At 39.4% G+C, this 26,243-nt stretch overlaps 1 gene segment (V, D, J or C); it reads left to right on the top strand.

The window, feature by feature from the left end:
• Positions 1-6,985: 6,985 nt before the first annotated feature.
• On the top strand, positions 6,986-11,605 carry LOC128514871 (immunoglobulin kappa chain variable 12-41-like). The segment is given in 4 exon segments: positions 6,986-7,042; positions 7,135-7,470; positions 7,622-7,714; positions 10,980-11,605. Coding segments are annotated over 4 exon segments (603 nt in total).
• Positions 11,606-26,243: the final 14,638 nt, after the last annotated feature.

The raw sequence follows: 26,243 nt of genomic DNA, 5'->3' as shown, positions 1-26,243 counted from the left end.
ATGAACTTCCTCTAGATGTCCGTACATCAGAGACTTTGACTATCTTTAATCGACGACTCAAGACGCATCTGTTTCTCCAGTACTTGGACTAACCCCCCTCCCCCCAAAAAAAAAAAAAAAAACCTCAGTTGTGTTGGACTAATGGTACTTAGTTATTAACCTAGTTAACCCAGTGTAAGTATGTATCCAATGTTGTAAACATTAAAGCACTTTTTGTAAGTCGCTCTGGATAAGAGCGTCTGCCAAATGCCTAAATGTAAATGTAAATGTACTGTGACCAACATTAACCTGTTTTTCTGGGATTGGACCCATCAGCTGGCTAGTCATCCCCATGGGTATAAGTGAGCTGTTCTTTGGGGTCACATGACCGTCTCTCCAGTTTGTGTGTATAGTTGGTGCTCAATGTTATTCACTTTACCTGTCAGTGCTCATAATGTTATGGCCATGTGTTTATAAAAGCACGTCATTTTGTTTTCAATATCACTGTTAGCAACATTATAAAGAACAGTTATGGAGGGAGGAGACTTTGGGGAGAAATAAATAAATCTTAACTAAACTACCACTAGAGCAGGAAATTCAAATTAAATCTGACTTCAGGCAAATGGAAGATCTAGAGCTGCGTATGGAGAGGAAGAAAGGTGGGATTCTGATGTCCACACTGAGGGGCTAACTGCTAGCGCTAAACTTAAGCTGTTGTTTTTTTTTCAAAAATTAAACTATATTTCACTGCACATGTTAGTTTACTGTAGTGGTTGTTTCACTCTGGTTGTTTACACACTTGACCTGCATTTGGTCTGGTTTTAAGTTTTTCAGTTCAGAACTGGAACTTCATACAAGTCTACCTGAGTTTTCGATAATTAACTGGACTCCATATTAACATCAATAAACATCAACTGTTATGCTGAACTGCATATGAATCAGCATTAAGCACTTTTGTTAGGCTAACTTAAATAAATTAGTTGGTCCAAAACATCGCTAATTAGTTGGGCTGGCAGTATTAAATTAAGCTGTGTCCAACCATAGTAAATAAGTTGAATCAAACTTAATAAATTAAGTTGACCCAACGTAAGTAAATTAAATGGGAATAACAGAATTGCATAATGCTGAAATAAAGCAAGTTAATTATGTGGAAATCCTTTCCATGATTTTTTTATGTTTATTCAAAGAGTAATTTTTTTAAATGCACCTAACACACTGTATAAATGCAGATCATTTACTGCTTTCTGTTTCACCCAGATGAGGATGGGTTCCCTGTTGAGTCTGGTTCCTCTCAAGGTTTCTTCCTATTACCATCTCAGGGAGTTTTTCCTTGCCACTGTCGCCCTCGGCTTGCTCACCAGGGACAAACTGACCATTTTGATTTATACAAATTCACATTTCATACAAACTTAAATAATTCTTTTGTCTGTGTAGAGCTGCTTTGCGGCAATGAAAAATTGCTAAAAGCGCTATACAAATAAAATTGAATTGAATTGAATTGAACTGTAGTGGTTGTTTCACTCTGGTTGTTTACACACCATTTTTCAAAAAGTAGAAAATATTTGTGTTTGTTAAGGTCATATAACAGCTGTTATTTTGCGTGAGAGTGTACTCACGTGTTCAGGCCCAGTGTGAAAACGCTCGTTACACATGTGTAACACACCTTTTATTTAGTGTTTGTATGTGTGTGTGCCCGCGTTGGGTATGTGTGTGGCAGTAGTGAGAAATGATTAGGATTTTCATGTTCAAAAAGAACAGAGAACAAGCAGCTGAACAGAGAAAGCAAAGAGTGTGTGTCATTAGTTTTTGTTGTAACTATTTTATGCTTAGATGAACCATTGCATACACATAAGGAAAGTACATAAGTGATTTATGGAAACGATCCACGGTTTAATTTCTCTGTGTGAACCCTTGTGAATATGAACCCCGCCCCCAAACACGCCTAGAAGCAGTCATGAGAGTGGACTCACGTGTCCAGGCCCAGTGTGAGAACGTTCTTAACACACGTGTAGAAGTGTTACTGACTGCAGCAGCGCTCTCTCACATCATGCAGTTGTTTCAGTTGAACAGAAATAACATTGTGGTTTCTGAGTTTCTGCAACAAAGTGTTTAATCAGCAGCTCTGACGACTCTGATAAACATCCCATCATGATACTCCTGAGACACCAGTGATTTGGACCCTTCTGCTCTCTGGACCTGCCTGATCCATGACATTACTGTAGATGGAAGCAGATAGAAACCATAAACATGGCTGTGAGAACCTCAGGACTGCAAATCATACAAACTACTTGAACTCATGATAACTGCAACACCACAGACTTTAAGACTCTAATGAGTTCAGAAATGACTGACTGAATGCTGATGTTCATAAGTTCCTCATAAACTCGTAAGTTCCTGTTAACACAACTGCACTTTTTAACATTATAATGTACAGTTCTAGATGAGATGTTATTTATAATCTGCTGACACCCAGATGAGGATGAGTTCTCTTCTCAGTCTGCTTCCTCTCAAGGTTTCTTCCTCAGATCATCTCAGGGAGCTTTTCCCCACCACCATCACCTCTCATCTTCTCATTAGAGATAAACTTAATAGACTTTATTTATTTTTGTAAATCTGCTTTATGACACATTTTATCAATAAAATAATAATTATAGGAAACTATTTAAATCAAATTTTATTATTGAATTGAAAATAATAAAGGTGTTGGAATGTCAAAGTCCAGACATCAACCTCTAGAAGTGTGTTTGTGTTTATCTCGGGGGAACAGACACAGTCTCAATATGGTGGAACCTGGAACTTAAAGTACCAGTGTGGGGGGAGGAGGGGAGGACTGCAGAACTTCCTGTTAATGAGAAACAGGAAGTAGCAGTGTGAAGAAAGTGTCTATCTTTAAGTATCTGCTAAAGTGAAATATGAGGAGCATTTATTAACTTTAGACTCGACTCTCAGTTTAAACTCCATGTTTCTCATTTCACCTTCTGCAGCACTTTTCACATCATTTCACACAGTACACACATTTCAGTGTTTAGGAAGAGCATATTTGTTTGAATGGTGTGTGTGTGTGTGTGTGTGTGTGTGTGTGTGTGTGTGTTTGTCTTAGTAAAGCACTCTCCAGTGCACTGGTCACTAAAGCACACTCATTACACAACACTGAAACTTAGACCCATCTCTCTCTCACACACACACCCACACACACACACACACACACACACACACACACACACACTTCATCCATAAAGATATAATAGCAATTTTCTTGTGTTGGCTTCATGAAACCTGGTATTTTCTCTGTAAAAGTCACTCTGTAATCTGATTAGATCAGACCTGGTAACATTTACAGATCAGTTTTAATCTCAACACAACTCTGATCTGCATGCAGTCACATTAACAAATAGTCACACACATAATAATGACTAGTGACACAGGATGTAGGTGTGTATAGTGGGCCTACTGGTCATGACACTCTAGGAAGTGATGCTTTAAATGTTGGTCTTGTGGGACATTATTTGGAAGCCCCCAGTATGAATGTAGGGATGAATTGTTTTCTTGGACTCCTGAGCAAAAGCAAACACCAAAGTGTCTGTTAATTGATCTGATGTATTATACATTATACATCACTTGATGTACTGTAGGTTAGTACAGCAGATATCTTGTGTCCTGTTCTTAGCTGACAGGAGCAGCACCCAGTCTGGTCTTCTGCTGCTGTAGCCCATCTGCTTCAAATAGAAATGTCTTCTACATTCAGATCATTCCTTCTTCAGCATAACTTGGTTTTAATGTTATTTAAGTAACTGTTGCCTTTGTATAATTGTGTACATGCGTCAATGCACCAATTTGCTGCCATGTGATTGGCTGATTAGATTATCGTGTTGCAGTTGAACAGGTGTACCTTTTAAAGTATATATTCTATATAAAGTATACATTGGTGTGAAAAACTATTTGCCCCCTTCCTGATTTCTTATTCTTTTGCATGTTTGTCATACAAAATGTTTCTGATCATCAAACACATTTAACTTTTAGTCAAAGATAACACAAGTAAACACAAAATGCAGTTTTTAAATGATGGTTTTTATTATTTATTGCGTTTGCGATAACTTGCAACAAGTCTTTTACAGCGCTCTGGAGGAATTTTGGCCCACTCATCTTTGCAAAATTGTTGTAATTCAGCTTTATTTGAGGGTTTTCTAGCATGACCCGCCTTTTTAAGGTCATGCCACAACATCTCAATAGAAATCAGGTCAGGACTTTGACTAGGCCACTCCAAAGTCTTCATTTTGTTTTTCTTCAGCCATTCAGAGGTGGATTTGCTGGTGTGTTTTGGGTCATTGTCCTGCTGCAGCACCCAAGATCGCTTCAGCTTGAGTTGATGAACAGATGGCCGGACATTCTCCTTCAGGATTTTTTGGTAGACAGTGAAATTCATGGTTCCATCTATCACAGCAAGCCTTCCAGGTCCTGAAGCAGCAAAACAACCCCAGACCATCACACTACCACCACCATATTTTACTGTTGGTATGATGTTCTTTTTCTGAAATGCTGTGTTACTTTTACGCCAGATGTAACGGGACACACACCTTCCAAAAAGTTCAACTTTTGTCTCGTCGGTCCACAAGGTATTTTCCCAAAAGTCTTGGCAATCATTGAGATGTTTTTTAGCAAAATTGAGACGAGCCTTAATGTTCTTTTTGCTTAAAAGTGGTTTGCGCCTTGGAAATCTGCCATGCAGGCGTTTTTTGCCCAGTCTCTTTCTTATGGTGGAGTCGTGAACACTGACCTTAATTGAGGCAAGTGAGGCCTGCAGTTCTTTAGATGTTGTCCTGGGGTCTTTTGTGGCCTCTCGGATGAGTTGTCTCTGCGCTCTTGGGGTAATTTTGGTCGGCCGGCCACTCCTGGGAAGGTTCACCACTGTTCCATGTTTTTGCCATTTGTGGATAATGGCTCTCACTGTGGTTCGCTGGAGTCCCAAAGCTTTAGAAATGGCTTTATAACCTTTACCAGACTGATAGATCTCAATTACTTTTGTTCTCATTTGTTCCTGAATTTCTTTGGATCTTGGCATGATGTCTAGCTTTTGAGGTGCTATTGGTCTACTTCTCTGTGTCAGGTAGCTCCTATTTAAGTGATTTCTTGATTGAAACAGGTGTGGCAGTAATCAGGCCTGGGGGTGACTACAGAAATTGAACTCAGGTGTGATAAAACACAGTTAAGTTATTTTTTAACAAGGGGGGCAATCACTTTTTCACACAGGGCCATGTAGATTTGGAGTTTTTTTCTCCCTTAATAACGTAAACCTTCATTTAAAAACTGCATTTTGTGTTCAATTATGTTATCTTTGACTAATAGTTAACGGTTTTTGATGAGCAGAAACATTTAAGTGTGACAAACATGCAAAAGAATAAGAAATCAGGAAGGGGGCAAATAGTTTTTCACACCACTGTATATAATCCTAATGTTATTCAATGTGTTGAGGTGATAAACTGTATAAAACCTTAAATTATTATTACACTCAGTACTGACGTCAATAGTGAAATGTGGCTCTGTAAAATTTAGAGCGTCATCAATATGTAAAGTCTTTCTGTCATTCAGACACTTCAGATTTATGTTAATGTTCCTCATGACTTCATTCAAACATTCCATCATCATGTGGGAAAAAGTACAGTACAAACCTTTCCCTACAGTACATCACATGACGTTTAATATAACACAGGGTTGCCAGATCAGCAAAATCCCAGAGTTTTTAAAATAAAGACATTCAGACTGTTGAAGTGACCCAGAATAAGTCAGTGTGAGCTGCTGATTAAACACTCAGTCTCAGAAACTCAGAAACCACAATGTTATTTCTGGTGAACAGAAACAACTGCATGATGTGAGAGAGCGCTGCTGCAGTCAGTAACACTTCTACACGTGTGTTAAGAGCGTTCTCACACTGGGCCTGAACACGTGAGTCCACTCTCATGTAAAAAAACTGCTGTTATATGACCTTAACAAACACAAATATTTTCGAAAAATTTAAAACCAGACCAAATGCAGGTCAAGTGTGTAAACAACCAGAGTGAAACAACCACTACAGTAAACTAACATGTGCAGTGAAATATAGTTTAATTTTTGAAAAAAAAACAACAGCTAAAGTTTAGCGCTAGCAGTTAGCCACTCAGTGTGGACATCAGAATCCCACCTTTCTTCCTCTCCATATGCAGCTCTAGATCTTCCATTTGCCTGAAGTCAGATTTAATTTGAATTTCCTGCTCTAGTGGTAGTTTAGTTAAGATTTATTTATTTCTCCCCAAAGTCTCCTCCCTCCATAACTGTTCTTTATAATGTTGCTAACAGTGATATTGAAAACAAAATGATGTGCTTTTATAAACACATGGCCATAACATTATGAGCACTGACAGGTGAAGTGAATAACATTGAGCACCAACTATACACACAAACTGGAGAGACGGTCATGTGACTCCAAAGAACAGCTCACTTATACCCATGGGGACGACTAGCCAGCTGATGGGTCCAATCCCAGAAAAACAGGTTAATGTTGGTCACAGTAGAAAGGTATCAGAACACCCAGTGCATCACAGCCTCCCGTGTTTGGGTCTTAGCAGAGAAAGAGTTCAAGATGGTGATCCAGCCTTTAAATTCACACACACACACACACATACACACACACACACACACACACACACACACGCACACACAGCAGGATTTTACATTATTCCTCTTTGGGGTTGTTAGATCTGCTGACCTAAAAGCACTTCATTAAACTTCTTCTATCAGAGAGGTTCCAGCACACAGGACTGATAGAGCTCCAGTAGATCATATCTGTAAAGTCATGTGACTCATCACAGCATCAGAATAGACAAGAATTCACTGTGAGCTTCACATCTCATTACAGCTAATGGACCAATCAAATCAGTCCACAGCTTCAAAACATCCAATCAGGCGTGAGTCTGGACCTGGTTTTCTACTGAACACACAAGTTCATTACCTCACTATCACTTTGTCTAAACAGGAACGATGATCACACTCTTTGTGGCTCTTTACTCTCTGCTTTGTCTCTGCACAACTGGTGAGGAACATTTTAAACTTTAATGTATAATAGTCATTTTACATGTTTTACTAATTCATTAAAATAAAATATTAAACACTTTTCTTTTACAGGAAACACTTCTGATATCAAGGAGCTTCAAGTGAAAACAGTAAAGCCTGGAGAAGCTGTAACTATGGAGTGTAACATTAAAAGCAGAATAAATTTAGCTTGGTACAGACAGAGTTTTGGAAAAGTGCCTCAGTTTTTTGCGAGACAGTACGGTGGCACTCAGGGCTACATATTTGCTACTGGATTTAATGATAGCCGCTTCAGTGTTACTGTAAAAGACCAAAAGTTTGATCTCAACATTACTGAAACAAGAGAAGATGATGGAGGAGAATATTTCTGTGGATATGTGGAGGGAAGTACAGTAAAGTTCACATCTGGAACACGTCTGCAGTTTGAAGGTAAACAGTTTTACTCTGATAACCTGCTAATTCCAGATCAACACTTTAACCAGAATTATGTGTACATGTGCATTAAATGTTGAATATTTCACATTATTCATATTTAGTATCATTTCTGTTTATTTGCTGCTTTTCCAATTTATTTGTAAAGGTGAAGAGATGAAACCCTGTCCTACACCTGGAACACTTAACAAGAACACACACTCTGTTACACACCAGGGTTCAAACAGCAGTCATGGAGAAGGTCAGAGTTTTAATCAAATAAAATTTAATCTTTTTTCTCAGTGGTGGATGATGTACACAAATCCTGTACTTGAGTAAAAATACTCGCTTTCATTTTCTTTGTCACATATTAAAAGTTTATTGTGATTAATTATATCTCTAATGTTATATGATTATCTTTGTGATTATTCTCTTGCTCTCTTTGATGAATATAAATCAGTGTTTCATGTGTTTGGTGTGTAATAGATGGACTGAGACACTGGAGTGTTTGATAGTTTAGCAGAGGTTATGATCACAGCCAGTTGAAGCTGAATCTCAGTTGGTTAAAGTAGAATATTTATCATTTCACCAGAGAGCGTTCAGACCAGCTGATGAGTTATAAACACTACACACTGAGGTGAAACAGCTCACTAATGGAAATGGATAAAACTTCATTAGTGATTATTAGCTCCAGTCTGCGCTGCTGTTGTTGTATTGGGTTGTGGTGTAGAGACGCTTCACTGCTCAAGAGTTATTAGTTACTTAGTTAACTACTAATCTACTAAAACTATCTGGTGAATCACACAACATTACCATAAATTAATTTAAAACACAATGAAAGATGTTGCTGCTGCAAGCTAACATTAGATAAACACTAGCACAAACAATGGGGTCACTGCTACGAGTTGCTCAGATTTAATGGATAATTCTTGTAAGAATTCAGTATTGTAGGCTGTTACACTGATCTCGTCAAAGTAATGTTCTGTGTTCGCTAGTTAGAGGCGTCTAATAGGTGAAACCAACAGGTCAAAGCAAATATTCATATATATTCCAATAAACAAGAGCAAGAGACAAAAATAGAGAGGAGACAATATATTGAAAACTGCATCATTTAAACTCAAACAGGCTGTTCATCAGCTGATCAAATGTTTAAGACCATAGACTTTAAAAGTTAAAATCTGTACAAAATGATGTCTTTAATGTCATTGTCCTTCAGACAGTCACACTGTCATGATCTCCTGATCTTCTTCTTCTTTGTCTTTCGGCTGTTCCCTTTCAGGGGTCGCCACAGCGAATCATCTGCCTCCATCTAACCCTATCCTCTGCATCCTCTTCTCTCACACCAACTAACTTCATGTCCTCTCTCACTGCATCCATAAATCTCCTCTTTGATCTTCCTCTAGACCTCCTGCCTGGCAGTTCCAACCTTAGCATCCATCTACAGATATATTCACAATCTCTCCTCTGAACATGTCCAAACCACCTCAATCTGGCCTCTCTGACTTTATCTCAAAAAACATCTAACGTGGGTTGTCCCTCTGATAAACTCATTCTTGATCCTATCCATCCTTGTCACTCCCAAAGAGAACCTCAACATCTTCAGCTCTGCTACCTCCAATTCTGCCTCCTGTCTTTTCTTCAGTGCCGCTGTCTCTAAGCCGTAGAGCATCGCTGGTCTCACCACTGTCCTGTACACCTTTCCTTTCATTCTCGCTGATACTCTTTTATCGCACAACACACCTGACACTTTTCTCCACCCATTCCAACCTGCCTGTACCCGCCTCTTCACCTCCTTTCCACACTCTCCGTTGCTCTGAGTGCTCTGTGCTTTGCACTGTCATGATCTCCTGATGGCAAAAGCAAAAGAATTTCTTTTTTTGAATGTTGCAGGATTGCTGAGCTGCACAAGCAAAAGCTCTCGCAACACACCACTGATGCAGAGGCTGGATGCAGTAAGACTGTCATTAAATTTCCTAAAAGATCCTAAAAGATTCTAAAAAGAGTTATGGCACAAAAACAATCAAGTGGTCGACCCAAAACAAGTGTCACCTGCACCGAGCCGGATGATCCGAGGGGCTGTCCGTGATGACCCAGGCCGATCCTCGACCCAAATTAAAGCCATAACTAATGCAGGTCCGGTGACTGTGGAGACCTTATTTTTGCTAAGTACATAACTCCACATGTGTTTATTGATAGTTTTGATGCCTTCAGTGAGAATCTACCAATTTAAATGTTCATGAAAATAAAGAAAACACATTGACAGATAGATGAGAAGCTGTGTCCAAACCTTTGGCATATATATATATAAAAATCACAGTGGAACCTTGGATTAGGGGCAGATTTTGTTCCAGAAGCAGCTTGTATTTCAAAACACTTGTAAATCAGATCGAATTTCCCATTAGAAATAATCGAAACTCAAATTATTCGTTTCACAGTCCAAAAAATAAATACATAAATAAATTTGTACAAAATATCGAGTAAAAATAAAACTAATTAACCTACACTTTATCTTTAAAAAAGTAAAAATAAATCCTGACAGATAAGTGTTTCCGTTTGTGCGCGCAGGCGCTGTGTGTATATGTGTGTGTAAGTGTGTGTGTGTGTGTGTGTGTGTGTGTGTGTGTGTGAAGCTAAAGTAAAGGGAAAGGAAGATTAAGACCCCCCCTTTTTTCGTCTTACACTGTAACCCTTCTTCCTCTCTTATTTGAGAAAGGTGTGTGCGTGGAGGCTAGAGGAGACTTAATTTTGCTTTACACGTGCACTTTACACACACACACACACATACAGACACAAAATATAATATGTTTTACACAGACACTCACGTGGTCACAGTGTTAAAGTAAACAGTACACACGTGCACGGATGTTGATTATACCAGTAAGAGACGAGCACTAAGACCCAGCAGGAGAGACGATTACCCACAATTCTGCAGCACAAGAGAGAGAAAAAACGTTGGCTCAGTTGTGATCACATGACGCTCGGCATCAAAATAAGAAGCGCATGCATGATACATGATACTCGGTACTCGTAAACCAAGACTTATTCATTTTCCAAGAATAAAAAAAAAAATGAATATATATATTTTATTTACACTATTTTCCACATTTTGTTTTACTACACTGAGTAAGGAGGAACAACAGATGTCATAAAGTAGTCGAATATAAAGTTTAACTCTATTTCAAAGTAAAATATCAAAGTAAAAAGTCCACCAAAATGAAATTACTTAAGTGAAATAGAGATACTTAAACATTACTTAAATACAGTAACAGATTTATATTTACTTTGTTACTGTCAATCACTGCAATTTGTATAACAGAAATTAATTAAAACTTCTTCTGTTAATTAATGATTTTAAATTTGTAAAGGTAAAGAGGTGAAACCCTGTCCTACACCTGGAACACACGACATCACACCTCCTGATACAGGTGATGGAAATAGTTTGGATAGAAAGAGTTAAAAAAAAGAAGTAAATTTTCTTTAAAGTGTTTCAGCTTTTGATATTTATTAAAAACATGTTTTCCATACAGGTTACAGCTCTACTGATCAGATGCGTGTGCTGTTCTGGCTCTCTGTTTCTAGAGTTGGAGTTCTTGTCTTCATTATTTTTCCAACGATGCTGATTGTTTACAAATTAAAATACAAGTTTTAATAAAATGAAAGAAATACTGATAGTCTGTTAGATTTAACTAAATCATATCACTATAAATGGGTTCAAATGTTTTTATATATGATTTGATATATAATCTGGTGTTTACAATAGACTTAAAAATATAATGACATCAGTGTGAACCTGCAGAATACCTGTGATTTATTTATCTTTTCCCTTTTCAGACAGTGATGTACTTGAATGTGTATAGAAGAGCAGTTCATTCAGCAAAGTGCAAATAATATTTCTAAAAAACATTCATTCCTCAATAATATTTTATTGTTGTTGTTTTAATGTTATTACTGATTGGTGTTTCTTACTGTAACTTTGGGCTGCTTTTACTAGTAGTTCTGTAATCACTCCATTTCAACATGTATTACTCCCTGATACTATATGAAGAAGAAATCTTGAGAGGAAGCAGACTGAGAAGAGAACTCATCCTCATCTGGGTGTCAGCAGATTATAAATAACTTCTCATCTAGAACTGTATACTATAATGTCACAAATGCAGAAAAATTCGGGGAAATTGTGATTTTATAAGACACTTCTGAATATCAGCATTCAGTCAGTCATTTCTGAATTCATTAGAGTTTTAATTTAAAACTATGTTGTGATGCAGTTATCATCTGTTGAGTAATTTGAGTTAAGGCTGTTTGTATAATTTGCAGTTCTGCGGTTCTCCAACATCACAGGATGTTTATGGTTTCCATGTGGTTCCATCAAATTTCTGTCTGACTCGTCCTGGTGTCCCTCTTCTGGTTGGAGATCTCTGAGCTATGCAGAAAAATCTAATGTCGGGGCCCCTGGGGGCCACGAGACTCTCAGGCACCTTAATGGCAGCAGATTCCATCCTGGAAAATAAAAAAATCCTCAGGAAAACAAGAGAGTCCTGCCCTTATAGTGTTTGGGCCCTAAATAATATACTGTAATAATCACATCTGTTTATTCTTTAAATAATAAACAAATGTACTGTTTACTGTAAACATGTTATTCGATAAACTGTAATACATTCACTTGTCTTGTGTCTGTAGCATTCTGTATAAATGTATAACTACATGAGAAAAGCAGGATATATTCACTCTAATAGACGTGTATTTACACAAAGCCGCACTAACGGCCACCGCGCAAAACCGCGTAGGTGAGATAGAGTGTTATATTATCTTCATCTGTTGTTTATATCATGAAATAACTGTGTGGTAAATGTCTCTCTTACACACACACACACACACACACACACATGCTAAAAACTAAAACACACACTACTGTCTCCTGTCACTATCCGTTATTACCCAGATGATGATGGGTTCCCTGTTCAGTCTGGTTCCTCTCAAGGTTTCTTCCTACAGTATTACCATCTCGGGGAGTTTTTCCTTGCCACTGCCACCGTCGTCCTCGTCTTGCTCATCAGGGACAATCTTATCATTTTGATTCATACACATTCACATCTCATAAAATTTAAATAATTCTTTTGATGGTGTAAAACTGCTTTGCGGCAACGTCAATTGTTAAAAGCGATATACAAATAAAATGTAATTGAATTGAATTAAATACTGTCTAATCAGAGACGGACACGTGCAGGTCTAATTAATCTATAATTTAAAGTATTAGATAATTAAAGCTGCCGTGTTGATTCGAGTCGTTACACAGAGACTCTGAGAACAGAAAGTTACAGAGGAGTTTACTGGAAGTGTGTTAAGATTGAGGAATAAAACCTTTAACAACAGTAAAGTCTACCCTGTAAACTCTGTATTTAATAACAAACTACACTGTTACATTTACATTATACTGATAAAATAATAATAATAATAATAATAATAATATAAACACACACACGTGATGAAGTTCTGTAATTGTCTTAGTGTCATATTATCTGTATGTATTATTGTTATTTATGGCCTGAAGCACTATAGGTTGGAATCTGTCTGAGACTTTGGGCTGTGGGCGTGGCCCCGAGGCCCTCAGGGGCCCTCACAAGAGATTTTGATGCATAGCTCATACACACATGCACGAATTTAAACGATCACCACCAAACAGGGCCGGTGTGATCTAAAGACATCGACGATGTAAAATTATAGAGGGATTTTTGATCTCAAACGGGTCAGACGTGATAATGTCTTACACTTATGCTGAAAAGTGATTAATAACTTTCAGTGACATCATGTTCAGTGATATATATTTATTTTTTTTAGCAGTTGTGAGAGTGAAATGATCAGACAGTCTAGGGCTGCACAAATCAGGATTTTTCTCCATGGGAACTAAGATCACGATTCTCTCTCTTTGTTTTTTTCTTTTTTTCCCCCAACAAAATACATTAATTACACTTAAGAAGAAAGTGTTGTCTGCACAGGACTTTCAACTCTCCTGTATTAAAATAAATGTCACATTTCTCTATTTTAATGTAATTAAACTGAAAAGTTATATATATATATATCTTCTTTGTCTTTCGGCTGTTCCCTTTCAGGGGTCGCCACAGCGAATCATCTCCATCTAACTCTATCCTCTGCATCCTCTTCTCTCACACCAACTAACTTCATGTCCTCTCTCACTTCATCCATAAATCTCCTCTTTGATCTTCCTCTAGACCTCCTGCCTGGCAGTTCCAACCTCAGCATCCTTCTACCGATATATTCACCATCTCTCCTCTGAACATGTCTAAACCACCTCAATCTGTCGTCTCTGACTTTATCTCCAAAACATCTAACGTGGGTTGTCCCTCTGTATGTAGATAATATACAGTAAATCAGACTTAAGTGTTAGATTTGATACTTTTCTTGTTATTTACTGTATGGACAGTCGTATTATGCTTTCTCTATATTAATTCTCTCTCTCTCTTTCTATATACAGATGTGGTCATTAAGACTGCGCGTGTTTTCCCGCGGGATGCCTCAATTTAGCGCGCGGCGCGCCGCAACTTGCCGTAAGCAACATTCAGGAATTTAAATAAATGTGTTGTGCTTCACTGAATATCCGCCAGATGGCGCATGGAAGGACTTTATTTAAACGCCGGACCAAGTACTGTACAACGAAGAACTGTGTATAATTACTTAGTCTAAAACAATATTGTTCCCAATGCTGAAGCAAACATGAATTTTATTTTGCTTTACAACAGATCTTTCATGATAAATGTGTGTATTTGTGCTTCATATTATTTTCATAATGATGAAATGAGATGCCCAAATTCGTGCTTTAAAATTCTTAATAAGTTTCTTATATATTTTTTGTAATGTTTTAACAGGGACAAAACAGTGAAAGACATGGCAATGTCTCGGTTTAAATGGTGTTGAAATTAATTTAATTTCCTGATAGTAGGCTGATAGTCTTAACTATGCGAATGTCCTGATTCGTGAATATGCCAACATATCTTATTTAAAACGTAAAAAATGTGTCGACATCATCAGAAGACATGAATGAACTATATATATATATATATTATATTATTAAGTAAATATTATTTTATGACCACGAGCTTCTTCTGGCATTTTATAATAATCATCATATTTGCTGTTTGTGTCCAGCATTTAATAATTATTTCATACATTATTTAACCACGGCTGGAAATAATAGCTGGAATGTGATGTGATTGTGAATTCATGACTGAAATAAAGCAGTTTGTCTTTTGTAAAGTTGATAAACGTGTGTTGTACAGTATATACACCGCGACAGCGCGCGCAGTTACTCACTTCTCACCTTTCATGTAGGTCTGCTCGGACTAATTCGTTTTAAACCCCTCAAAAATGTGTGTGTGTATACAGCCCCAAACCTCCATCAGTCATTAACAATAGCATCTATTTAGAAAAAATGCCCCAGTGATTTCGGAGCTTCAGGAAATCTCCCGGCGCTCTGCGCATAACACCGGGCCAACTCATGTCGGAAAGAATTTATAAACGGTTTCTAAACGTGGGCTATTGTTTTTTTTTTTTTTTTTACTTATAGTATTTGTTAATTTAATTTAAATGAGGTTTGGGCTCAGGACTTCGATTCGGCATCGTGATTCTCCTCTTTAATTCACTCCATAGTTTTAATCAGCGCTCAGCCGCATGCATGGAGTTTTCCAGAGCGCACCGGCAGAAGTAGACTAATGATTATGAACGCGTCGGGAAAACAGCAAGCAGACTGACTCTGACCATTTAAAAAAACTTTTGCGTTATTTTCTGACGCGCTCAAGTTCACCAAAAACAATACAGAACAGCGCAGCTTATTTGCTTTCAAACATTTATAAAATCACGTTTTTTCGTTATTGTGAGTGCGCTTAAATAAAAGTTGAGTCTTATAAAGGCATGTAGTCTTATATAGTTTTATTATATAGTTTTTGCACATTAATCAGAGTCCTCATCTGTTACATTTTTTAGGACAATAGTTTTTTTCAGCCTGTCACGGCGTGCGCCCAAATTAATATCGCTCCTCGCTCACTAGTTAGGCGGCCTCTCCTTCAGATATGCGAAGAAGCGGGGCTGCAGAATTAGGCACGAATAGTGAAGAAGAGCTCTCCTTGCTAATGATCCCGGGTTCATCCGCGCTATAAAATACTCGGGGTTTGTTGGTTTACAGTGGATTTTACTACGCGGTGTGAGTGAGACGCGGACACACAACGCGGAAGTGCGGCATGCAAACGGGGCAATTGGAACGCGCCCCAGAGACTTCAAAGAATAGCAAGCGCGAGCGGACGGAGGCAGGAGCTGCTGTCCGCGGATGGCCGTCGTACTCGTATTTTATAGTGCAGGGTGCAAACCCGGGATCATTATATTATTTAGCATTATAAGACTAAAAAGTGGCAGCTGGCACGCCTAAAAATAGACGCAGGCTAATTTTTTTATAGTCTAAATTAAAATCCTCCTCTGTAGTGCCTCCTATTCCTATTAATCCTATTGTTCTTTTAGTGTCACTGCGTGTGCTTACAATGCCAGACAACATTCAAATGCAAATTATTCACTCTCCCCAAGTGTGAATCAGCTGTTCTCACCTATACATATTAACCTATACGTTCTCACCTAAAGTGTTTAGGTGAAATTCCACCTATACAAGTGTGACAAATATGCAAAGAAAAAAAAAAGGAAGGGGCAAATACTTTTTCATGGCACTTCACATGTAGTCAGATTGTTTCACTGGGCTGAAACTGTAGCAGGTGGAGTTATAGCACTTTTCAAATCACACTTACTATACACTGATATGAATAACTTTGAATGATGAATGCTACGTTAATATGATCTCGGGCTTGCTCCACATTATAAAAGCAAAGCGCGGAGATGGAGATCAGGGAAGTCCGCGATGTGGTGGAAAATAGGCAGTGGCGGTTCTACACTGAATTGCTCCTCGGGCGAGACTCCCTACAACCCCCCCCCTCCCCCCCCAATCAGCGCCACTTCTAACCAACCAAACCCCCTCTCTGACGTCTGCTCGGTCTTGTTAATTTGTTTTAAAACCCCCAATTCTGTGAATTCCCCCAGCAGCGAAACCGGTTTGATGACTTCACACCTGTTGTAAAGGTGAGATGGGGGATTACAGTAACTGTGTGCGCTTCACCTCGGAGCGCGCTGTCGCGTTGTATTCAATGAATAGACTAAAACAAAATCATGTTTGCTTCAGCATTGAAAACAACATTGTATTAGATTAACTTTATTAAAGATTATACACTTTTGTATTCTTTGTCCACACACGTGGGCATCTTTAAATTTTTAGATATTGATCCTTTCTCGATGCAGCGAATTTTCTGAGCAAATTAATAATAATTTACATAATTGAAAAGGAGGAAGAAGAAAAGGTTACGCAAGAATAAGAAAAAGCTTTAGAGGTAAATGCTGTGAAATGCTTCAAATGAACAGATTCTGTCTATAACAGGTCAGGGACAGTGAGGCTGGACCCAGCAGCGCACCACATCCCACATCATAATACATGCTGATGATGACCAACACGTCTCCCCTGATCCACCAGAGCCAAGTAAAAAGAATGGCAATCAAACAGAATAAAATTAGTAGCAGCATTAACTTGTGCTAGTTATTATGATGGTGGTCAATATTAATTAAAATAATGTTTCTCAGCATTATTTCGTGTTAATATTGACTACCATAATAATTAAAATAAGTAACTAGTTTACGTCAGCTACTGCTGCTACTGATTTTATTTCAGCTTACCTGTTCAGTTTTATTGCCATTTCTTTTTAAAATATTGTCTTTATAGATTTATATTTGTCTTGATGTTCTTTTTTTTTCGTTTCTTTGACCCAATATATGTTCAGTGATACTTCAAATAACATGTTTAAATAGCATTGATTTCTGTATTGTGTTATATTTTTATACTAATAACTGGTGTTAAAAATGTATCTCCACATTAATGAGCCAATGTATTATGGTGTGGGCTGCTGTGGGCCAGGAAGTCCAGGGACACTTTTTGGTCCCAGTCCGCCCCTGTAATAAAGAATGGAGAAAGCGCAGCGGCGGCCGCGGATTCTTTAGCTAAAAATCCCTAAACGGTTTCCCCTTCATTTTCAATGGTAGTGCTAAACCACTATGGATGCGATATACTTTCGGGCGCCGATATCGGGCCGGTCGTGATTGGCTGACACTCAGTAACAGCCAATGAAATTAAAGCATTTTTGTTGCTTTCCACGTGGTGTGGCGTTGCTTAAATAATATCTGTATAATATCCGTATATCCTATAAAATCATCCAGACCCTGGTTCGAATCCCGCTCTGGGTGAAAATGTAATAAATGCGAATCCTTTGTTTTACACTTTTTGCTTATGATAATCATTAAATTACAGCAACTGTGTGGTGAGTGCTAATGTGTTTCATAGCTTAAGAAAAATTCTCAATTGCAAACATGCATTTAGTACTGAAGCATAAGTTAATAATGTAATGGCTATATCATGGTATTTTAGCGAATAGTACCGGCATTTTGAGCACTGGCTGGGAATCGAACCCGAATCACCTACCACTGAGCCACCAGTACCCATCTGCGTTGAAAGCGCGTAAATATAGGCTAACGTCATACATCTTTGTAGTCCTTTTGCACACGCGCGGGTGCGTTACAATAATAATAATAAATTTGGAGAACTACTACTACTACTACTACTAATAATAATTCTGAATGAAAATGAATAAATACATATCAGTTTGAGCTTGACACGTTTATGAGCTCTGTCGCTTGCCGTCAATGGGCGCCTAAGAGACATAACATTTTTCGGCTTCAGTAGACACACAATACTTTAGACTGAAACACGACTGCCCCCTACAGGTACTGAAGGGCATTTTCACAGCTTGCCGCGCGCACTCGCGGCAAGTCGTGGGATCCCTTTTCCGAAAACGTGCGTTTTTTAAGGCCAGAGCTGTATATAAAACGCACATCTACACTACATGTTTACGTTTACATTCTGGACCATTGCACAAAGTCACTTTAATAACCTTGGCACAAAGACACTTTTTCTATGCATATTTGCACACCATTATATTTCTATTTGTACAGTACATTTCTATTTTCAGTTTCTATTTTTAGTTCTATTTTTCCTAGTTAAATTTTATTTTATTTATTTTATTTAAATTTTCTATCGTATTTCTTTTATTCATATTTATTACTTATTATAAGCTTTAATTTTCTTTTAAGGTCACTGGCGGTCGTGTAAGCATTTCATGTCATGAGCGGGGTGTTGTGGCAGGTGTTGAACGCCGTGGGCGGAAGGAGCAGGCATAGAGGCAGAGGGGTGGTGTAACCAAAAAGAGTCTTTTTAATAATAGTTAAACACAAAGTATAAAGATACAAACAAAGGAACAAACAAACTCAAACCATACTTAACTTTGTGCTAACAGGGGCTCTCTGGCGAGACACAGGCAGGGGGAGGACACAAGACACGTCCTGTGGCGAGACACAGGCAGGGGGAGGACACAAGACACGTCCTGTGGCGAGACACAGGCAGGGGGAGGACACAAGACACGTCCTGTGGCGAGACACAGGCAGGGGGAGGACACAAGACACGTCCTGTGGCGAGACACAGGCAGGGGGAGGACACAAGACACGTCCTGTGGCGAGACACAGGCAGGGGGAGGACACAAGACACGTCCTGTGGCGAGACACAGGCAGGGGGAGGACACAAGACACGTCCTGTGGCGAGACACAGGCAGGGGGAGGACACAAGACACGTCCTGTGGCGAGACACAGGCAGGGGGAGGACACAAGACACGTCCTGTGGCGAGACACAGGCAGGGGGAGGACACAAGACACGTCCTGTGGCGAGACACAGGCAGGGGGAGGACACAAGACACGTCCTGTGGCGAGACACAGGCAGGGGGAGGACACAAGACACGTCCTGTGGCGAGACACAGGCAGGGGGAGGACACAAGACACGTCCTGTGGCGAGACACAGGCAGGGGGAGGACACAAGACACGTCCTGTGGCGAGACACAGGCAGGGGGAGGACACAAGACACGTCCTGTGGCGAGACACAGGCAGGGGGAGGACACAAGACACGTCCTGTGGCGAGACACAGGCAGGGGGAGGACACAAGACACGTCCTGTGGCGAGACACAGGCAGGGGGAGGACACAAGACACGTCCTGTGGCGAGACACAGGCAGGGGGAGGACACAAGACACGTCCTGTGGCGAGACACAGGCAGGGGGAGGACACAAGACACGTCCTGTGGCGAGACACAGGCAGGGGGAGGACACAAGACACGTCCTGTGGCGAGACACAGGCAGGGGGAGGACACAAGACACGTCCTGTGGCGAGACACAGGCAGGGGGAGGACACAAGACACGTCCTGTGGCGAGACACAGGCAGGGGGAGGACACAAGACACGTCCTGTGGCGAGACACAGGCAGGGGGAGGACACAAGACACGTCCTGTGGCGAGACACAGGCAGGGGGAGGACACAAGACACGTCCTGTGGCGAGACACAGGCAGGGGGAGGACACAAGACACGTCCTGTGGCGAGACACAGGCAGGGGGAGGACACAAGACACGTCCTGTGGCGAGACACAGGCAGGGGGAGGACACAAGACACGTCCTGTGGCGAGACACAGGCAGGGGGAGGACACAAGACACGTCCTGTGGCGAGACACAGGCAGGGGGACAAACATAACAGGACACAAACGAGGCGTGGAGCTGAAACTGGACACTAGAGAAGAACGGGAGACACTAGAGAAGAACGGGAGACACGTAAAGACTAGAGACAAGAGACCAAGAGAGGGACGGGACGAGGGCTAAAGACATGGCAATCAGCTAGGCATGGCTTTTAGCTAAACATAGTTAAGCTAAGCTTAACCATGGCAGTCAGCTACACATACACCTAGCTAAGCATGTCTTTAGCCCCAACATGCACTAAGCTATACTTACCTAATAGCTTAAACACACTAGGGAATAAGGGCACAGAAACACAGACAAAAGGATACCAAGTGGCTAAGCGAGGCAGCCCTCCAAGACTAAGCGAGGCGGCACTCACAAGCTAGTCGTTACTCCAAAGCCAGGAGGGACAGCACTAAACCTAGGCACACTGGGACACTAGGGGGAGAGGAAACACAGGACAGCTAGAGACACAGAGGGGCTATGGCTAGAAGCATGCTAGTACTGTAACTGTACTATAACTCAACATAGAATTTAGCTAATCATGCTCCTAGCCACACACACACCTAACTACTTACCTGCTCTAGCTAACCACAAGAACACAGGAGGACAGGACTGAATCAGCTCCACTAACACAGACACACAAAACATACACAGACATTGCCAATAAGAGAGCCCAAGTCAACACAACTAAAATCAAAGTACAAACTAAACATATAACAAAACAGAACAAAATGCCCACATAAATGACAGTGGTGTTACCAAAAATGCTCGACCCAGTTTCCCAGTCTAAACAGCTATTAATAGATTGATTGATGGCTACCTCGGTTCAGGTGTGCACTCGCATCACCTGACCGAGGTGCCTGCTGGGAAACTGAGTCGGCCAACAAAACTACAAAATAAAAACAGTGGCCTCTAGTGGCGGACCCTTACATTTCACTACATTTCCTACTGTGTATGACTGTGTATGTGACAAATAAATTTGAATTTGATTTTATTTGATTTTATATATATATATATATATATATATATATATATATATATTTAATATATATATTTATATATATTCTCTTAATATGACTTGAATAAATCTGCTCACATCGGAGCGCGCTGGCTTGTTGGAAAGCCAGTGTTTATCTCGCGAGTAGCCTATATATTTGTGTTTGTTTTATTTTTTGAGGGTGGAGGTTGAGGGGTATGTCTGCATTTTTTTCGATAAATCACACGCGTTTATCATCCTTCCGATCAAAACGCTGCCTTTTGTTAAGGCTGCGGATTTATACACACACCGATGAATGAATTTTAGATGGATTTTAAAGCATGTTTTTTAGGCCTAAATGTTAATTTTTATTAATGGCCAGGTGTATCATGAAGTGTATCATGAAGTGTTTAGTTGTTCACTGCACCAGAGGCGTAGATTTAGGGTGGACGGAGGGGATGTGTCCCCACCAATATCCTCCGACCATTGAAATGTCCCCACCAATAATTTAATCCACCTAAAAATAAAATCGTGATGTCAACATTAACCTAGACACGCAGAAAGGGATAAATGACGTTCTCTCCTTGAGTCCTCCCGCCCCCAAAACACGTATGAACATTTTGATTGGCTGTGCCTTTCCCTGCTCTCATGTGAGAGCCTATGGCTGCGTTCAGATACAAGCAGCGCCAAATGCAGTGGATTTTTTTTCCTCGTGCAAGAAGGTGTGTTGGGTGACGTAAATGTGAGGATGGCGGCAGAAAAAAATAAGAAGCTGGACATAAGGAGCTTCAAGTTCGCTAGTAACGACAACAGGTAACGTTAATGCTAGTGTTTTTTTTTTGTTTTTTTTACCGCTTTGACGCACATTCATTATAGCAATTATAATTATATAGCATTATAGACTTAAAACTAACAGCAGATTAAACAGCAAAATGTAAAAGTATAAATATGATCCCTGTCAGTTCTCCTAATCTAATGACGACTATTTGTCAGAATTCAGTCTTGTGAAAGAAGTTGATATGCTACATACTGTAACCCTTCTTACTTGACTTGTCTGACTATTCTCCAGTCTCTTTCTGTCTGTGGGTAAAAAGCGGGCTACAGTTGAGTTTGCAAAACTTATTTTATTAAGACAAACAGCACGACAGTATACAGACTTCTCTCTTTTGCTTCTCTAACACTGTGTCACTCCTCACTCCTGTCCCTCTGGGAACCCAGGACAGGTAACTTGTTAGTTCCTCTTAACATAAGTAACATAACCAATAAATTAAATATTACACATGCAGGGATATAGACAAAATAATAATACAAGTAAAAGTGAAATAAAATGATTGCTGTTTAAATAGGTGTTTATTCTCATGCCACGCTCCCAAACATGCGGTGTCATCAGCTGAAGCTGAGAGGAGTTTCAGTACTCTTAGGAGACTAAAAACCTGGCACAGATCAACAATGACACAAATGAGATTGAACAATGCTGCTGTATACCTAGTCTATCGAGACAGTCTGGACAATATTGATGTCAAACAAATATGCCAGCAGTTTATTTCTGTTACCGAGAGGCGAAGGCAGGTTTTTGGCTCCTTCATATAGAAGCAATGAGGCATTGAGCTGTTGTGTGGTAGCTACTGTAACAGTAGTTCATGTTTAGATGTAATCTACTTTTATACAGTATATACTGATGTTTGATATGTTTCATTTGCACTATAGCTCAATAAAGAATAGTCTTTATTAAACTCTTTTAAAATCTATTTAGTCATAGGTCCCCACCAATGTCCAGAGCAAATCTACACCCTTGCCCTGCACGATGTATCTGCACGGAGAGGTTGTGTGTGTGCACGGAGAGTTTGTATGTGTGTTTGTGACGTTATCTTCTCCTTCAAATGAGCTTCCAACCAACCAACCAACCCTGGCCTCCAAACTCAGATGGCTACGTGTCATATTCGATAACTGCTCCATATATATTCTTGCTAGGGTACTTTTACTACCATTTAAAGCTATTGATTATAATAAGTGTTGCAGAGGTGTATAATAAATGTATTTAATTTAAATTTATTTTAATTTTAAAAATGTATTAACAACATTAGTAAATACTATAGTACTACAGAGCAGAATAACATTATAATCAATAGGGGAATCTAGATTATCCACAACCCATTCTCACTTTCCACGGCACTATGACATACATCATAAAGTGTTTTCGTCATTGTGATTGTGCTTAAACAAAAGTAGAGTCTTATAAAGGCTATGTAGTCTTATATAGTTTTATTATACAGTTTTTGCACATTAATCTGGCAAATGTTTTCTGATGCAAACCCAGAGTCAGTTTTCTAAAAGGCTAGATATAAAGTTATACATTTCCTTTGCTTAAATTCGATGTAAATAAGAAACTCATATTTAATTTAAATTTTAAATCTGTACTGTAGTTTGAGTACTGTGATTGTAAATTCGTTAATTGTTACACTTTTTATGCGGCAGTGGTACAGTGCATACAGTGGTGGCTCACCGCTCACCAGCCTGTGCCAGCGGGGCACTGCCAACCAGACCTGCACGTGCACATTCCTTCCTTTCCTTCCTCACTCATTTAACTCTTTCCTTCCCATTTTGCTTCATGGTGCCGCCCGTGCACTTAGGGTCAAACCCATTACACGGCCCAAATGTAATTAACAATATTTTATATATTTTTTAATAGTCCAAATATTAACAAGGGGAATGTTTGATGTCATGTGGGCATTATAAGATTTGTATTTAAAACTTTTAACTAAAACGTGGCAGCTGGCATGCCTAAAAATAGATGCAGGATTATTTTTTTATAGTCTAAATAAACATGCTTTTCTAAACGTGAGCTATTGTTTACTTCCTCCTCTTTAATTTCCTATGTAGACTAACACTAGAAGTCCCAGAAAGCAGCCATTTGGCTTTTCTATCTATAAAACCCGCATGACAGCCGATAGGCTGTAGGGCTTTTAGCTAATATCCACTTTAATCTTTAATTTTTAAGACACTTTAATCTTTCTATAGATATATTTCTCATGTCAGGAGCATTTTAAGTTCTTTTCACGGTTACCAAAATAATAAAATAAATTAAAATGGTCCCCCTGGTGGATCCACAGACCCTTTAATTAACAGAGAATACTTGTGAGGAGGAATCATATGGGGGTCAGGGAGAGAAGGCTTATGTAAAGTAATGACTCTTTCTTTTCCTTTACCACTTGAAAAAATCCTTCAAATAAGCCCATGTGTGTGATAAAAGTGGTGATTTAGAGTCAGGACTTCCTTTGCTCTTGTCTCAGTATTGTAGGCTGTTCCACTGATCTTATCACAGTAATGTTCTGTTTGCTAGTTAGATGCGTCTAATAAGTGCAACAATCAGGTCAAAGCAAAACACATGCTCTAGCATTATTGCTGTTCTTATCGTGCTTTATTGTTTTTACCACTGCAATTTTTTTCCATTCATAGGTAATGAAGAACAACATACCAACAAAGAATGTTATGGAAAGTAGTGAAGTAGAAAGTATTTTACCATGAAATGTAGTGGAGTTAAAGTAAAAAATCCCACAAAATGAAAATACTTCAATGGAGGGCACTGGTGACTCAGTGATAGGTCTCTCGCCTGTCATGGGGAAGGCCTGGGTTCAATTCCCACCCAATGCCCAAACCTCAGCCATGCAGTGCCGGTCCCAAACCCAGAAAAAATGGATGAATCCACTTGACGGGAGCAGCCGAAAGACTAAGACCAACAACTGTCCACCACTGCTGTTAATATAAATATCTATATATAATGTTACGAAATGAAAACCTCACTCATCAACCTCACTATACCATCTTATCCTGTATCCTCCCCCAGGCAGGAAGCCTGGAGCCTACAGTATGCCAGGAAACTTAGGGCACAAGGCGGGGTACACCATAAACAGGGTGACAATCCATCGCAGGACACACACACACACACACTACAGGCAATTTGTGGATGCCAATTAGCCTAATCTGCATGTCATTGGACTGTGGAAAGAAACCAGAGTACCCGGAGGAAACCCACTAAACACTGGGTGAACATGCACATAGAGATGGAAATTGAGCCTGGCCGGGAATCGAACCCGGACCCTCAAGGTACAAGGCGACAGTGCTAAGCACTACACTAGAGATAAAACTTTGTCCTACACCTGGAACACTTAACAAGAACACACACTCTGTTACACACCAGGGTTCAAACAGCAGTGATGGAAAATTTAAGAGTTCTAAACAAATAAGCTTCTTATCTCTTCTATAGCAATATTTAAAAATGGCAAATTTAAAAAAAAAATCTTTGATCTTTTAATATTTTAATTATTGGGTAATAATTTAAAAGTTTTCTAATTGCTTTTGATGTTTAAAACATGTTTTCCACACAGGTTACAGCTCTGTGGAAGAAATACTGATTTATAAAGTCTGTTAGATTTAACTAAATCTAATCACTATAAATTGGTCGATATGTGTTCTCTCACTTTTCTTTTTTGACCCTGGTGTGCTGGAATATATAAACAACCAGATTATTATTATTATTATTATTATTATTTTATCAAAGTGCAAATAATATTTGTCAAAAACATGCATTCTTTTGATAATGATATATATATATATATATATTTTTAATGTTATGGCTGATTGATGTATCTCACTGTTGATTTGGACAAAAATTACATGGCTATTATGATTAAAATCTAAGGAATGATTTACCGCCAGTCAGATGGTTCGAGAGACTGTTGTCAGAGAGGACTGCTGCTCCAGCTCTTTTAGGATGCAGTCCGTCAATATGGTAGAGCCTAGAACGCTCCCACAAAACATTGAAGATATCAACAAAGGGAAATTTCTGTTGTTGAGATCAAGATTGTAACCATTCATTAAAAGCAAATAATCTACTGAACCTCTCAATTCCTTGCTGAAATGTGGGAAGCGGTCCTGATATGATGAACCTTATCATGGGTAATATGCTGCGGACCTTCTTAACCAGGCTCCTGAAGTCCTTCTTCAGACTCTCGGTCTGCCTCAGCCTGGGGTCAGCATGGAGAACCACAACTCCAATGTTCTCTTTCAGGGCCGTGGGCACCTGGGCAGCGACATCAAGAACACGGGCACCAGGTAAAC

The sequence above is a fragment of the Clarias gariepinus genome, chromosome 27 (genome assembly GCF_024256425.1).
Source record: "Clarias gariepinus isolate MV-2021 ecotype Netherlands chromosome 27, CGAR_prim_01v2, whole genome shotgun sequence".
NCBI classification, from domain to species: Eukaryota; Metazoa; Chordata; class Actinopteri; order Siluriformes; family Clariidae; genus Clarias; species Clarias gariepinus.
Note: the sequence above shows the minus strand (reverse complement) of the source record. Positions and strands in the feature narration are given on the sequence as shown.